Source organism: Rhinichthys klamathensis, unplaced genomic scaffold, assembly GCF_029890125.1.
Source record: "Rhinichthys klamathensis goyatoka isolate OS25496 unplaced genomic scaffold, OSU_Roscu_1.1 h1tg000232l_1, whole genome shotgun sequence".
Lineage (NCBI taxonomy): Eukaryota > Metazoa > Chordata > Actinopteri > Cypriniformes > Leuciscidae > Rhinichthys > Rhinichthys klamathensis.
Window position 1 is genome coordinate 87,181 of NW_026606756.1, and position 17,265 is coordinate 104,445.

The 17,265-nt window shown below is 37.7% G+C and overlaps 1 protein-coding gene across 3 annotated transcripts in view; it reads right to left on the reverse strand.

The window, feature by feature from the left end:
- Positions 1-17,265, reverse strand: part of uacab (uveal autoantigen with coiled-coil domains and ankyrin repeats b) — a 75,795-nt gene that overhangs the window by 13,651 nt on the left and 44,879 nt on the right. Inside the window, exons 1-11 of one of the 3 annotated variants that reach the window (XM_056265465.1) lie at positions 15,969-16,465; positions 14,848-14,978; positions 10,093-10,181; positions 8,365-8,429; positions 4,618-4,675; positions 4,114-4,184; positions 3,818-3,924; positions 2,974-3,155; positions 1,838-1,875; positions 763-816; positions 86-193 (exon numbers count right to left, since the gene is read on the reverse strand). In XM_056265465.1, the coding sequence (XP_056121440.1) occupies positions 86-193; positions 763-816; positions 1,838-1,875; positions 2,974-3,155; positions 3,818-3,924; positions 4,114-4,184; positions 4,618-4,675; positions 8,365-8,429; positions 10,093-10,181; positions 14,848-14,978; positions 15,969-16,004 (939 nt within the window). In that variant the 5' untranslated portion in view covers positions 16,005-16,465. Of the gene's footprint in view, positions 1-85; positions 194-762; positions 817-1,837; positions 1,876-2,973; positions 3,156-3,817; positions 3,925-4,113; positions 4,185-4,617; positions 4,676-8,364; positions 8,430-10,092; positions 10,182-14,847; positions 14,979-15,964; positions 16,466-17,265 lie in introns of those variants that run through there. The other 2 variants (XM_056265466.1, XM_056265464.1) reach the window with 2 other exon arrangements.

The window sequence follows — 17,265 nt, forward strand, 5'->3', positions numbered from 1 at the left end:
TATTTTGGCTTCAATGCTGAAAACACCTGTGTAAGGCACAGACTTGCAAATAAATTGTCCAATTATGAAAAGACTGAAGAAACACCTGGCTGAGTTGTTGCTGAAGCATGTTAACTTTGTCAAGCAGCGTCCTCTGTTCCTGGTGGAACTTCTTTAGAGATTCCTGTTGGCTCTCATTCTTTTTCTCCAGGTCCTAGACAACACATGTACATAATTCACAGTCATTAAATGTAGTAATTTGTAATAAATGTACAGTTCATTTGTAATAAATGTACAGTTGTAATAAATGTACAGTTCGCAATACAAAAAATGTCTAGGATCGATGTCTTACAACCCTAAAAATGCAGGTAAAAGAATGTGTAAATGAACATGTAAATGGAACATACAGGTGAAACTCGAAAAATTTGAATATCGTGAAAAAGTTCATTTATTTTAGTAATTCAACTTAAAAGGTGAAACTAATATATTATATGAAAACCTTTTCACAATATTCTAATTTTGAATTTGGGGTTTTCATAAGCTGTAAGCCATAATCATCAAAATTATAACAAATAAAGGCTTGAAATATCTCACTTTGCATGTAATGAGTCTATATAATATATTAGATTCACCTTTTAAGTTGAATTACTGAAATAAATGAACTTTTGCACGATATTCTAATTTTTCGAGTTTCACCTGTAATAAGACAAGTCCTGGTCTAACAATAACATCAAAAGGATGAACAATTTACTGGCAACAGTCATGGAGTTGAATGGCCCTCACCTGTATGATCTTCTCATGGTTAGAGGTTTCAGAGACCATCTCCACAGACTGCAACTGACACAGACAGAAAATAAAATGATAAATCCAACAAAAATGGTCAGGTATAATATATAATTTCACTATTTCAGAGCTATTTCACTATTTTTCCTTGGTAAGAGCAAAGAAGAAGAAAAATATATATTTGTAAATCAGTGGAGTGGTTAGGAGTCTGAGAAATGCTACTTGCAACAATAAAATGTTGTACTGTTAAAATTGTAGTCCTAACAGATGGGCTAATGTTTTTTTTCTATACACTAGAGAAAACTACTATTCAGATGCAAAACTGTTATGTGGGCTGTGGGGCAGAAATAGCTGCTCTTCATACATTTCTGACAAATCCCAATGTTAGAAACGAGTGGCTGCAGCTTATTTCTACCATGATCCCTGATAATTACAGCTTGACCTTAAGTTTTTTGCAGCACATTTAATGACTTCAAGGCATTTTTCAAATTATGACTGTTTAGTGCATAAAAAGTGGCTGAATTATAAAAATGGCTGGATGTGGTTTTAGAGAAAAAATTATTTTGCCTTACTTTCATCGAACACTGGCTGGCAGTATTGTGTAAAAATTGCTACAGCACTGCAGCCGCTAATGCAGGTGGGGTCAGATTAGTGCATCAAGACATTGAGATTTGGCATGTGATAAGGAATTATATTAGCCTGAAATAGTTACTTTCCAATTAATATGATAGATGCACAAGTGCTGAAATGACACAAAGAGAAACAAAGAGCCTCTCTTCTCATTAATCATAAATCCCATTTGTATAATTCCAGTTTCACTGCTCTAGACTGCTTCAGTGAAATTACAATGAGAATGAAGGCAGCCTTTCTCTGTGCAGTGTGTGTGGGGAAAATACTGTATATCAGTCCATTTGTGAGTCAGTGATAAAACTGAGACACTAACAAAAGTTAATCAGCAAAGGGAAAAACAGTTTTAACCTTGTGTGATTGAGTACGATCTGTAAAGTGTTTTTTTTTTAAACTCATCCACAGGGTGATGCTCAGAATAAAACAAAGGTGAACATGCTGTGTATACCTGTCTCTTTTTCTGTTCCATCTTGGCAGCTTCTTTTGCTGTGAATACAAATGAGTAATCATTAATTAGCAATTTATGGACCAACCGAAATAAAAATAAATAAATAGTAGTGCACAGGAGGAGGATTGAGATGTTTTTTCCCCCCTCATGAGCTATGATATGTATGAGTAGCTTTTTCTTTCAGTCTGGAAGCTGAAAAGACACTGCTCTACACTCTACTTAGAGAGTGTGCGTCAAAAGCTCTTGGAGCTTTGATCTCTATAAACTTACTATATGATAAAGGCCTATTCACATCAAAAATGATGCAACAAAGTAATGTGAACTGCAGGGGGGGGGGGGGGGGGGGGAAGAAGAATTTAAAAACCTCACAAAAAAAATGCATTCAACTGATTTACACCAAGAATGGCAGAAATTTTCATCAGCCTCTGTAAAAAGTTTCAAATGTGTTTGAGAAAGCATACACATACTGGAAAATAAAAACCCATCACTTAAATTAAACGGATAATGGAATGGAACCACGGAAGTAATGAGGTGATGTTACAATGATAACTGGTCTACTGTTCAAATATCGTCAGAAATTGCTTGGCATATCACTTCTTTTCGCTCTGTTCGTTTATTGCCATTATGGCTATTTGGAGTGCTTATTCTGGACACATCACCCAAAAGGTTATCGGTCCGTAAATCTACAACGAAGGACTACATTATAACCTTTTGTGCTTTCTCTCTCATTTACATCACTGACTGTCCAGCATATTAGATTTCAGACTAATATCTGTTCTGATGTGACAATACCTGATGCAAATAACAAAATACAACAACCATAAAATTGTGCGTTCAATCAAACTTTACAATCTCTGGACACAGTTAACAGTCACTATTGTAATATGGCTAATATTAATTCAATATTTGGTCCCGTGTTCGTTCTATGTCTTTGGCTGGTGAATCTTGTTGTTCATGCATTTACCAACATTTTCCATTTCAGTTTATGTCAAGTTAGTAATTTTGAATAGTGTTGGGGCAATTCAGTTTGAGGTACATTTTAATTCCTTTCAATTTAAGATTTTAAGCACTGCTCTACAGTGCTGCTCACATATGGGAAAGAGAGATTTCATAAAAACAGGAAGAAATAACAAAACCTTTTGTGGCACTGTCCAGGTAACTCTTGACAAGAGAGACAAGCTCCTGGTTTTTGCTGAGTCTAGTATAGTGATAACTGTCGTGGCCGTAACCATCCACAGCAGTGACATCAGCTCCATTTTTCAACAAAACGTCCACAGCATCCTTACACGCATATTCACAGCCCAGAATCAACGCTGTTCTGAGTGAACAAAGACAAACACATCTTTAATAGGACTGACAATGACATCAAAATACTAAAATTGCATCTGTGATTTCTCTAAATTAAGACAAGAACAACACAAAAACATTTTAAATGTCCCCAACACAAAAGTAAGCTATTTCCTGTGAACACGTGATTTAATTAGCCGCCATAGGTAAATAACTGGATGAATAACAAGATGCCGTTAATAGTAAAACTGCTTGCGCTACAAACCAATGTGTTTATGATTACAATAATAAATTAAAATATGATTTAAAAAAAAAAGTAGCATGAAATAACTGGTAGCGGCTGACACCAGAAGCCTTGCACATTAATTTAAAAAAATGGCTGTGCCAACTACTAAATTAAAACATTTACATTTATAAGACGCTTTTATCCAAAGCGACTTACATTGCATTTCAAGGTACACATTTTTACATTCTTATCAGTTCTTGCATCACATTCTTGCTTTCCCTGGGGATCAAACCCATGACCTAGACATTGCAAGCGCCAACGCTCTACTGTTTGAGCTACAGGAAAGCTATCTAACCCCAAAATAAAGTTAGATAAAGATAAAGAGAAAACAGAGAATTCAATATCTGAATAAAGCATGCATGGCAAGAAAAACAAGAAAAGAGAAATATGAATGTGATAATATTTACTTATTCTGTTTGTCTCTGACTGTGATGTCACTTCCTCGTTCTAACAGCAGCTGACAGATGTGTGGATGACACATTTGAGTGGCAAGCACTAATGGGGTCCGACCATCCTACAAACACACACACATAGAAGTGTACATTTGCATAAACTCAAACAGAAAAATCTAATCAGAGAGAACATTTGAGGATAAAGTACATCTGAGGGGAAATAAATACAGAACATTTGTCCAGGAAAAATTAAGACAATATAAAAAAGTTATCAGTATATTAAATATCCCACACGCCACATATTAACTCACAAAGTCGCTGGCATTAACTGATGCCCCGCTGTCACATAGCAGCTTCACGCTGGAGGAGCAGCCGGCCATAACTGAAAAGACAAACAATAATAATATTCCTAACCATTTACCCCAAGCATCTGAATTAGATTCAGTAGACTCATCTGACATCACACTCAAAAATATTAATAAAAAAAAAAAATTATGAATAAATAATCCAAACACTCCACTGGGCAAGAGCTCTAAATCTTACATGAAAGCCTTCTGAGGAAAGGAAAATAATTCCATGAACTACATCTTATTGATTACGACTGGTTCTGCCTCAAAGAATCCCTTTCAAACGTTCATCCACTACCCCTTGCCTCCATCCTCTGATTCACTACTCATTGAAGGAGGCACTACAAATGAGGAATGGAAACGCAAGGAAAGTGGAAGGAGTGGGAAGCCCCCAAATCAGGTTGAATTGAGAGGACTGCAGAGTTCAATTCCAACAAAACCTTAAAATGTACAAAGCTTTTGGCTTACCAGCATCATGCAAGGCTGTCCTTCCCTGCAGGTCCACATTTCCCACAGGGCAATTGTGCTGAAACACAAAACACTGGTCACACGCTGTCAGGCCATTCAACAGTTTATGGCTATTAAGCTTTAAAAGGTCAGAGGATGAGTCTAAACTTTGAAAAACATCCCTGATGACTGATTTCTTTTAAAATATGAACACAAAAACAAAGAATGGACCAGAAAGACACGGGTGCGTAAGACTCTAGTTTGAATCTTTGAAATGATTCAGGACCCAAGAACTGAAACCAGGTCAAGCAAATGAGACTGTTGCTAAGATACTGGCCTCAGTGGTCTGTATCCCACCACTCTCTGTGCCCTTATTTCTAAAATCATTTTTATTCTCCAAATTGCACTCTCTGCCCTACTTTCTCAAGCCCAATACTTTCTGTACTGCTTTTTGCTACCTCTAACAAAACAACTCCTCTGACTTCAGTCACTATAAAAACCCCTTATACTCTAGCAACAGCCTCCAAAACCAGTAGCAAGGTCACATGGTCCTGCTGGCTAACTGTGTCCTGGGTAACTCTATCTGATGGGCTCTAGGAGCCAGGCTCAGATAGCACATGATGACGGCATTAGAAATATAGACTGCAGGTTACAATATGGGCAGCCTGTCAACACTGCAGACACACGGAAAATACTCTCATCCAGCCACTCAATCTTGTCTGCATAAGCATTACGCAGTCAGAACACTGGCAGAGCATTATGGTGGATTACGCTTCACATTAGCTGGCAGCTAAATGTGTTGCACCAGTGATTTCAAAAACAAGAGTTACACAAACTTTTATATATTAAGATTCATTTTTACATAATTAGTCTAGTCAGACTTTTCTAATTTTGCTCCCTGTGGTACAAGTAATTAACACCAACAAATCACTGCAACAAAGAGGCTGTTGTTGGAGTCATCAACAAGCAAGTGATAGGAATCATTTCTTATCTTAATTATCTTGAGTTTTACCCTCTTGCAAAACGTGTTTGTGGATTAATTGATTCAAATTAAACCGTATCTGTAAACAAGCTCTGCCCAATTTGCCTTCAAACAGCATAATTGTCCCATAACCACAATGTCAGGTTCAGCATTATGCAATTGCGTTCAGGTCATCAGTTTATTAGTTTGTGAAATAAGCACTGACTTTGTTTATGAGCATGTGGGCTGGAGGCTTGCCAATACCAATAAAGGTTTGTAAACTTTTTGCTGCCTTTCCATTGACACACAGGTGACAATGAAGTAGGGCTGGGTATTGTCCTATGATACAATGCATCAATTAGAATACATACAATACAGTTCAAAAGTTAAAATTTGAATAGCATTTTTTTTAAAATAAATTAATATTTTTATTCTGCAAGGATGCATTTAATTGATCAGAAGTGATAGTTAAGACATTTACAATTTCACAAAAAACATGTTCCTTTGAAAAGCATATTCAAAGAAAACTAAAAATATATATTATGGTTTCCACAAAAAATATTAAGCAGCACAGCTGTTTTTAACATTGATAACAATAAATGTTTCTTGAGCATCAAATCGGCATTTTAGAAAGATATCTGAAGGATCATGTGACACTGAAGACTGGAGTAATGATGCTGAAAATTCAGCTTTGTATCACAGAAATAAATTATATTTTAAAACATATTCAAATAAAAAAATATATATATATTTCTCAAATGTACCGATGTACCAGTATGTTATGATTCAACATATTGCTATGTAACACAATTGTATTGTTTGCTTTACTTTTCAGCACTGCATCTCAAAAGGTACAGCTTTAACTGCGCTGAATGATATAGTTTAGAAAGTGCTTGAATTTCAGGGAATGATACGAGTCATAGTAAATCGTGCAAATATATAATTATAAAAATTGTGACGTGAAATATTGACAATATAGTGAGAAAAAGAACCGGGACACATTGATATACAGTGAGGAAAATAAGTATTTGAACACCCTGCTATTTTGCAAGTTCTCCCTCTTAGAAATCATGGAGGGGTCTGAAATTGTCATCGTAGGTGCATGTCCACTGTTAGATACATAATCTAAAAAAAAAAAATCCAGAAATCACAATGTATGATTTTTTAACTATTTATTTGTATGATACAGCTGCAAATAAGTATTTGAACACCTGAGAAAATCAATGTTAATATTTGGTACAGTAGCCTTTGTTTGCAATTACAGAGGTTAAACGTTTCCTGTAGTTTTTCACCAGGTTTGCACACACTGCAGGAGGGATTTTGGACCACTCCTCCACACAGATCTTCTCTAGATCAGTCAGGTTTCTGGGCTGTCGCTGAGAAACACGGAGTTTGAGCTCCCTCCAAAGATTCTCTATTGGGTTTAGGTCTGGAGACTGGCTAGGCCACGCCAGAACCTTGATATGCTTCTTACAGAGCCACTCCTTGGTTATCCTGGCTGTGTGCTTCGGGTCATTGTCATGTTGGAAGACCCAGCCTCGACCCATCTTCAATGCTCTATAACTGAGGGAAGGAGGTTGTTCCCCAAAATCTCGCAATACATGGCCCCGGTCATCCTCTCCTTAATACAGTGCAGTCGCCCTGTCCCATGTGCAGAAAAACACCCCCAAAGCATGATGCTACCACCCCCATGCTTCACAGCAGGGATGGTGTTCTTGGGATGGTACTCATCATTCTTCTTCCTCCAAACACGGCGAGTGGAATTATGACCAAAAAGTTCTATTTTGGTCTCATCTGACCACATGACTTTCTCCCATGACTCCTCTGGATCATCCAAATGGTCATTGGCAACCTTAAGACGGGACTTGACATGTGCTGGTTTAAGCAGGGTAACCTTCCGTGCCATGCATGATTTCAAACCATGACGTCTTAGTGTATTACCAACAGTAACCTTGGAAACGGTGGTCCCAGCTCTTTTCAGGTCATTGACCAGCTCCTCCCGTGTAGTTCTGGGCTGATTTCTCACCTTTCTTAGGATCATTGAGACCCCATGAGGTGAGATTTTGCATGGAGCCCCAGTCCGAGGGAGATGGACAGTCATGTTTAGCTTCTTCCATTTTCTAATGATTGCTCCAACAGTGGACCTTTTTTCACCAAGCTGCTTGGCAATTTCCCCGTAGCCCTTTCCAGCCTTGTGGAGGTGTACAATTTTGTCTCTAGTGTCTTTGGACAGCTCTTTGGTCTTGGCCATGTAGTAGTTGGATTCTTACTGATTTTATGGGGTGGACAGGTGTCTTTATGCAGCTAACGACCTCAAACAGGTGCATCTAATTTAGGATAATAAATGTGGACATTTTAAAGGCAGACTAATAACAGGTCTTTGAGGGTCAGAATTCTAGCTGATAGACAAAAAGTGTTCAAATACTTATTTGCAGCTGTATCATACAAATAAATAGTTAAAAAATCATATATTGTGATTTCTGGATTTTTTTTTTAGAGTATGTCTCTAACAGTGGACATGCACCTACGATGACAATTTCAGACCCCTCCATGATTTCTATTTTCCTCACTGTATGTTTGTATTGGCAAAGCCCTACAATAGAGACTGCAAATAATCCTTTCTGAAGTTCATATCACAGTCCTCAGAAAACCTCACTTTAAAAATGAGATTCAATCTTTTTCCTCCACATCAAAAAGAGGATACAATAGAGCAGAAATTGTCTGGCTTCAAAAAAAAAAAGAGCACACAAATACATTGAGTTTCTATGCTCTACTTTCAACTGTGTTGACTGTGAAAACAGCTTTACCTGGAGTAGTTTCTGCACGCACAATGACTGGGCATTTCTGGCTGCCAGGTGTAAGGCATTTTTTCCTACAGGAACAAAACAACAAATCTATAGGAGCCATTAGGTAACAAAAGTGTTTCAGATGAACCAATCTTAACTGCTTGTATAGACAAATGTCAACAGTGAGAGTATAACAAAAACACACCACATTAATCCCATTTTACATAAAACAATTCTTCTATAGATATCAGTTGATAATGACATATTTATGGCTTGTTTGTCAACACAATTCTTCACTCTCTGGTTCTCCACCATTTACATAAAAAATTTAATAAAAATAAAAACTTTCACCAAAAATGGAAAATTCACTCACGTTGTTCCAAACTAAAAAAAAAAAAATCATCTTCAAAACACAGATGAAGATATTTTTTTATGAAAACAGAGATTTATGTGCCTCAATTGAAAGTCCATTCCACCAAAATGTTAAAAAAGAGATCGTAAAAGAAATCTATACAAATAAAAGATCAATCCGAGTCTTCTTAATAAATACAATCACTTTATATACCATGAACAGATTTAATATAGGCCTTTATTCACATATAAACATTGATCAATGCACTTACATGGAGCACATCAGATATGGTAAACGGAAGCTAAATTATATTTGCTTGACATGTGAGAATGCAGAAGCTCCTTTCAGCAAAAGCCATTTCAAAACATCTGAATATCTGATAAATGTGGAATGCATTAGGAATTTGAATGCTTTAATGAACACAAGACTCATTGGTAACTAAAAGCCTCTAGCAGCCGCAAAACATTAAGTCACTCAAAAATATTTATCTAATCTTCCTCTGGATATTCAGGGTCCAAAATGAACTTTGAGAAAATGTACTAGTGAAATATATTCCTTACTGGTCATGCATTTTGCATTAGTTTCCAATATAATATTCATAATAATGCTACTACTACTAATAATAATAATAATATAGAAGTCCTGGGCAAGGCCAGGTTAAGGTTAAGGTATGGGGAAGTGTGTTACTCCCAAATCCTGTCATATAAAGAATTGTTGTGCTTCTATATAGACCTGGATGCCTGTTAATTTAGTATTATGTATAGAGTTTACTATTACAGCATTTATAAAAAAAAATATATTGATTATATTTTCAGTTTTCATTTCAATATATTTGTGTATTGCAGTTAGTTACCAAGACAACATTTATAATTTTAGTTTACATTTTTGAAATGTAACTTTTTCATTTAATATTTTATGTACAAATTTCAATTACCAAAATTACATTTTTAATAGTTTCAGGTTTAGTTAACAATAACACCACTGTTTTGAGTCCTGCTGGGGTCACGTTCCCACTCTCTCTTCCTGTACTTTTGTGTTGCTTGTGTGATACAAGAGAACAAACCTCATCCTCATATTTAAGCTTCAGTTTAAAACTTAACTTAAAACTATTACGATCTCTTCACTAACTTTTTAAATCGTTAAAGTTTTGGTGGAACAGAGTTTCAATGAAGGGACAAACATTTTTCAGGTTTCATTAAAAATATCTTCAGTTGTGTTTCGAAGATGAATGAAAGTCTTATTGGTTTGGTACAACAACATTTTTGGGTGAACTATCCCTTTAAGGAAATTCACACTCTTACACAAAATGACTCTGATATGTTTTATCATTATGTGTGTTCTCTGGTAAACCAACTCATGAGCTAGGTGAACACACTCATCTAGAGCAACATCCTCACCTGTGGCATCCGTGGCTGTGACATCCACACCATGATTGAGAATGAGACTCAGGCAGTCGAGATGTCCTCTGGAGACAGCAAGATGGAACCTGGAGAAAAAGAGAGAGAAAAACAGATAATGCTGAAAATTGATGCCTGGCCTGCTCTTGCACCCGTCATCAGCATTATAGAGGAGGAAAGGACTACCATCAGAAAAAAAATCTCTCTCCCCTTAAATACATCTGCACGCAAAACCCTTCACTTTACATTACATAAGCAGCATACTTCTTATTCATACATATCTCATATTAACATACTTCCATTATTGTAATGCTGGCCATGTAGCTTAAAGTGTCTATAACTGCTTTAGATGCAAGATGATGTTCCTATTTAACTGATTCACATTCATGAAAGATTCAGAATGGATAAAAATCAGCACTTTGAGCTCAGTTTAAAGAGGTGAGAATGTCCTCTGAGACATGTTGTAAAGATAGATGTGCAGATGTTCACCTTTGTTTGAAAAGTGTACCGGTATTTAAGACCATGTTGATGGTGAGAAGTCAAACATGTAGACAGATCCCTGACCTGAAGTTTGATGTGTGAAGTTGTAGATAACTCCACACTCAGTCCCAAACAACCACCCATGGAGACATGGCAATTGACTTATTAGAATTGAGGACATAAAAGATGTTGTGTTTTTAATACTGTTTTAGCAATGGGGTGACTCTCAAATACCTAGTGCAAATCACTTTTTGAAACTTAGTTATGATAGCTTTTTTGTAAACCATCAAAACAACATTTGCCCAACTACTATAAACTTACATTTGATTCTTTCAAATTTAATCAAATTTTTTTTAACATTTTTCAGCCAAAAGGGAGCCATAGCTCATTGCTCTTGCAGGTTCCTGCAAATATGATTTCATAGCTAAAAACGACTAAATGCAATAACGTTAGGTATATGGAAAGAAGGTGGCTGTTATTATGGTAAGTGACCCTTGGCGATTAGAAGAGACTGAAGGGCTCAGATGGTCCTGAAGACCCAGACATGTCATTCTAGCTTGGCTCCAACTCCTTGGCTGACTCGCATATCTGCAGCTCCAAGATACATTATGTATTTTTAGAGGTGCCAGAGAGGTGGAGTGGGGGGCAGTTTGAATTCAAAACAAGACTTTTGCATGCTGCACCAGTCTGTCACCAGAATCTCTGCAGTTCAGCAAAAGACATTTCAAAACATCTGAATATCTGATAAATGTGGAATGCATTAGGAATTTGAATGCTTTAATGAACACAAGACTCATTGGTAACTAAAAGCCTCTAGCAGCCTAGCAGTAACTCAAAAATAATGATCTGATCTTCCAGAGAAATTTCTGTGGATATTCAGGGTCCAAAATTAACTTTGAGAAAATGCACTAGTGATATACATTCCTTACTGGTCATGCATTTTGCATTAGTTTCCAATATAATATTCATAATAATAATAATAAAAGTTTGGCCTTTAATATATGGGGTAGTGTGTTACTCCAAAATACGATCAAATAAAGAATTGTTGCACTTCTAGGGACCTGGAGGCCTGTTTTTTTTAGTATTATGTATAGAATAGACTGTACTATTACAGCATTTATAAATTTTTAGTTTTCATTCCAATATATTTCTGTATTATTTATTGCAGTTAGTTGTCAAGGCAGCATTTCTAATTTTAAGTTTTTCACTTAATATTTTGGGTACAAATTTCAATTCCCGAAAATGAAATGTTTAATCGTTTTAGGTTTAGTCAACAATAACACCACTGTTTTGAGTCAGGACTCAGGGACACGTCCCAGACCCATTTCCCTTCCCCCTCTTTTCCTGTACATTTCTGTTGCTTCTCAGCTGTCATACAGCATGTTAAAAGGCAAAATTCCAATAAACAACAACAACAAAAATTCCCTTTTGCCAAAAGGAATTATTTCATTGTTTTTCTATTAATAATAAAAATAATAATAATATAAATAATAATTGTATAGCGCCTTTCAAGAACCCAAGGTCGCTTCACAAAATAATACAAACAGTTGACAGACAAAGAGACAAGTGATCTGCTTATTATAACAATAAAACAAGCCGAAAACAAATAACTACAAATAATTAACATGAGAAGTTATAGAATCAGAGAAAACATCAATTTCGATAAAGTAAACATGTAACATAAATACTGAAAAAGTGGAAGACAGAAGTATAGAGGAAAATTATTATTTACTGAGCATGGTGAATAGATGAGTTTTAAATTGAGATTTAAAGGTCTGGAGGTTAGGGGTGGCACGAAGATTAGGGGGCAGCTTATTCCATAGCTTAGGGCCTATAACACTAAAAGCCCTACCACCCACAGTAGAGAGTTTATACTTGGGTATGACAAGCAAATTGTCATTGCTAGATGTTGCTATTGTAACATTTGTCTATTTTCTATTGTAATCTTTGACAAACTAGAAAATGTGTGAGCTGTAATAGAAAGACACTTCACTAACATCAGCGAGGGCCAGATTACCATTTTTGCGATTTGATTTAAACCATATATTATGTTTCAGTTCCTAACGAAGTTACTGGTCAACTTATTTACGGTACTCATCAAAATCAATTGTGCTCTCATTTGGCAGTTGGCACTTGTCAAGTTTTAATTGCAGATCTTGGATAAATCTATTTTCAAAAGTGGGTGTGTTAAAGAAACAAAAGTCATGGTCACAGCAGGAAGGCTTTGTCTATGTTTCCTGTGAACTAACCATCCATTAGCAAGCTCTGTCAACCAGGTGTATTTCATGCCATACTCCTCTTTATACATAAACACACAGCGAAATCTGCTCATTTCCATCTGCCCACAAGGCAAAAATGCTGCGCTAATGCAGGTTACCAATTTACCCACCCAAACTACTGGATTACACCCTACAAGCCCTGTGGTCTGCCCTCCCTGTGAGCTATTCTGACTGGTGAGGAAAATAACAGGCTGGAGATGCAGTCTGCATGTGGGGTCCTGCTATATATGAACAGAGGATTTCCACAAATCCAAAGTCATGTGACCTGTGTATTCCACTACTAGACTATACACAAAAAGGCTACATACGCTCATGTTCAGGTCATTTGGCAGCCATTAGGGCGCACAGACCGTCCACAAGTATGTTTCATATAACAAGCTGGTGTTTATTAATTGAGCTCTGTTACACTAAGGCCGACTCGACGACTGTGACGGCGGCGAATGCACTTGATTTAGTCCTGAGAAATTCTAGCACCTTATTACAAGTCAAGCTCATCTCCACCCAACCGAGCAAGAAGAATCTCACACTATGACAAAAATACCCAAAGGGGAATCTTATGGACTAAATGAGGGAATGAAACAAAGCTGTGGTTAAATCAAGCTGAAATGAGTCCATCTATGCCCTACATATACCATGTCAAATGAGTAAAAACATCAGGGATGGACGGGAGGCCAGCTTGGCTTTCTAAAACAGGAAAAGACGCAATTGATCTGTCGAAGTCTACTGTGTGGTCATTTAATAATATGGAACATCAATTAGGGATACTGAATAAGATGGTTCAACGAATCACCTCTAACTTAAAATACTTTTCTTGCATTCATCCCAAAATAAAGAGGCATCATCTAAAGCTCTCTGGACTGGGAGCTTTCAGAAGATTACAGCAGTTAACATGCCAGTTTAGGAAGGAAAAAAACTCCTAGCTCCTAAATTTAGTCAGTGTAGGACTACACAAGCACAGATTTACTCACTGAAGACCCACTTCCAGCCCAGGAGGCCCATGCTGTTCTGCGCCTGGTCAAGCTTCTCTGACCACATGTTTTCCAATCTTAACTTAAACCCTTGGTCAGGCACAAAATGCCTCAGCCCAGATTGGACAAAAACATAGGCCTAGCAATTTCTGTAAAAACCAAAGCATTTCAAGTTGATCACAATGCTCTCAAGCACACCTCTATAACCAATATTGAAGAAAGTGCCAATTAAAAAAAAAGATCTTATATGTACTCAATACTTTTTTAATCATCATCATTACGGTACTAATAATAAAACAAAAATGAAAAATAAAAGCATAAATAAAAACAAACAACAGTATAAACAAATGCAAATATATGCATAAATAAATACCCTTGGGCAAGACATGCTAATGAAGTGACAATCAGCCTGCTGCATGATAAAGCAGTGTAATATATTGAACGGGTTAGTTGAAGATCATATTCAAGACAAGAAATTATATACATTTTTTCCTATAATGAAAACTCTTGAACACAACTGTGTCTATACTATTACAGAAACTACTGTGTCTATATTACATGTACTTTATTACAGGTTTAAGAAATACGCAGACCTAAAGAGTGTGAAAGTATGTAAGATGACAAACTATTATAAATAATCCTGCAGTTTCTGTACTGTAAGTGACAGGCAAGGATGTGCAAAATGACAAATATTCAAAGCAGACTAAATCGTGTATGCTGCCTAGTCGATTAATCTGTCTTAAGGATGTCCTGTACAATTAGGCTGGTTTTGGGTTAATCCCGCCAAGAGAGGCCACGTTTCTTAGGGACGTGTTCTTATGTTAACCAGTAAGACAGAACGTAAAGAAGTGGATCAGAATACAGGGTTCTGGAAAAAGGTTTTGAAATGTAGGACTGTTTAACTTGACACGCTTTCTTAAACGCACATACAAAAAATCTAGATAAACTAGTTGACCTTAACAATAGCCTAGTCAGTTGTTGGATGACAATTCAACAATTGTGACCCATCCATAGAGACAGGAACTTACGCAGAGCGGCCCTCTACATCGAGTTTGGTAGGGATGATGCCCTTCTTGCCAAGCACTGCTGCAACCTTGTCCACCTCTCTCCTCTCCACTGCCTTCATCAGCCTGTCATCATACTTATTCCAGTCTGTGTTCTAAAGGAGAGAGAGAAGGAGAGAGATCAGCACATTCATAACATCAGCATATATACAAAGACAGCAGTGTCATGTTCAATAAAACTGCAGATGTGACACCTATTGTTCATGAGTCCTCTAATGATCAGGGTGGCGATCGCTAGTGTAATTAGCTGAATGAAGGAATGTGAACAACTCCTGTACACCACATATTCAAAAGGCACAACAGGAAATAAAATGCGTGAAGGAAATGAAAAGGCTTTATATCTTTGCAAAATAAAAAGGGATGACAGAATTAGTCAACCATAAACTGGAAAAATGGGTTTACTATTTACTAAATGGTGCAAGACCCCCATAGGCCTGATTTTATTTTCTCAAGGTAATGGTTATGAAGTACAGAAAAATTACTCCCTATTTCTACATAGTCATTCTTTTCTTTTCTTTTTTTGTGTGCGTGTTAATGTGCATACCTTCGATAAAGTCCCATTTCAAGGAGTATGGGAAACATGAATATATGATACTATTTCTGAAATCTGCATCTGGTTTATTTGATGCTGAATGTCAATAAACACCTGGGAAAGTTAAGAACTGGTATATCAAAACAACATCAGAGGAAATAAATACTTTGTCTTAATAGACATTTCGCAAACCAAATAATAATAATGTGAGGGGAAAAAAGAAAAAGTAAAACTACTGCATCAACAAAAAATGCTTTTAAGCCTGGCATGATCACACAAGTTGACACACTGTTCAAAAGACCTCTAAGCTCCAAAGATCTCAAGCAACAATTCACTCTCCAAAGAATGCTGCAGCATTCCTGGATTCCTTGAATTCATGGAGATAGCTATAAGTCACTCTCTTACACTGAGACAAAACAAGCACGCACACACACACAGACAGACACAATGAAATAACAGCCTCTCTCCCTCCAGCCTGTGCATAGAAGACAAAAAGAACAGAGCACAGCAAAGTTTAAGGGGAAATCCCTACTAAGAATTTCTTGATACCTACAAAGTACATGGAGGTGCATTTGAGCCATCGACTCATCTTGGCGGTCCTTTTGCAGTGGTCTGGAGAAGTACAGAAATAAGAAAAAGTTCTTCTTTTGCCTGTCCGACAAAATGAACACTCAGCCAGCGAGTGTGTGTGTGTGTGTGTGTGGTCTTCAGATGAATCCCCCTCTCCAGCAGGCAGCCAGCGCCTCGCAGGGGGACCAGAAACCTCGGCAGAGTCCTCGAACTTCTCTCCAGCCCACAGCCTCCCCCCGAGACTTCATCACGGCATGAGAAACGATGCAAACACACAGAGAGAGAGCCGCTGTAGCGCAGGGACCAGCCCCGGGACAGCAGCTCCTCCTTTCGGGGTTGAGTCTATCTCTTCCCCTCTCTGTTAGACCGTCCTCCTGTCTGCACAGGCTCTATCTTCTAAAGCTAGGCTGCTTTCAGTTCCCTGCTCCTCTCCTGACTCGATCTTCTTTGCTCCTCTATGCCAAATGGCAAGGTTGTTCAACCTCTGGTAGTAAATATGTGAGCTCTTCCAGGTCTAAAATATCCCTGTAAACAGCACGCAGACAAGCCGTTACCTCTTTATTTTTGACCCTCGGATCTTCCTCCAATGACTGATTGAGGTAGAACTGCTAATAATAAACCATCCTAGCATATCTAGTCCATGAGTAACCGTTACAGTGACACCCGTGAGCAACAAGGCCAGCCAAACGAGAGGTACCTCAGTGCTGACTGCATCACCCTCCGCAGCCATGGCCGCACATAAAGCCACAACCATTAATCTCTGGGAGATTAAAGTCTCAGGTCCAGACCAGGTCATCATCTGGCGGTCTGACGAGACGCTTCCAGCCTTTCGCCGGGAGGGGTCTGAGTTGACGGATGAAGCACACAGTAGCAGGATTAGGTGTCGGCTTTTTACAATCAACTGTCTGGCATATGGAGCCTGGAAGCCTGTTTACTATCGCCCCCTGCCATCTCTGTATCTGCAAGACAAACACTACGCAAAAGATCTTTTACCAAAGGCAAGATGTCAGCTTTTAATTTGGTAGATGAGAGATTTGAAAGCGATTCAAAAGGCAGCAGGGACGTGTTAAATTTTCACACCAGTGCCAATGAGGGAGTTCAGTTACTCCTTAAAATGCCCCACTACCCCCACCGATACAGCAGCATACATGTGAGAATACCCACACATATAGCATGTCATAAGGGGGTGCTGGGTTGGGTATCGACTCTCAAAACCTGCTCGGCCCCATAGAAACAATGAAACTGAAATGGATGCATATAGGGTCTAGTCCCTTAAATAG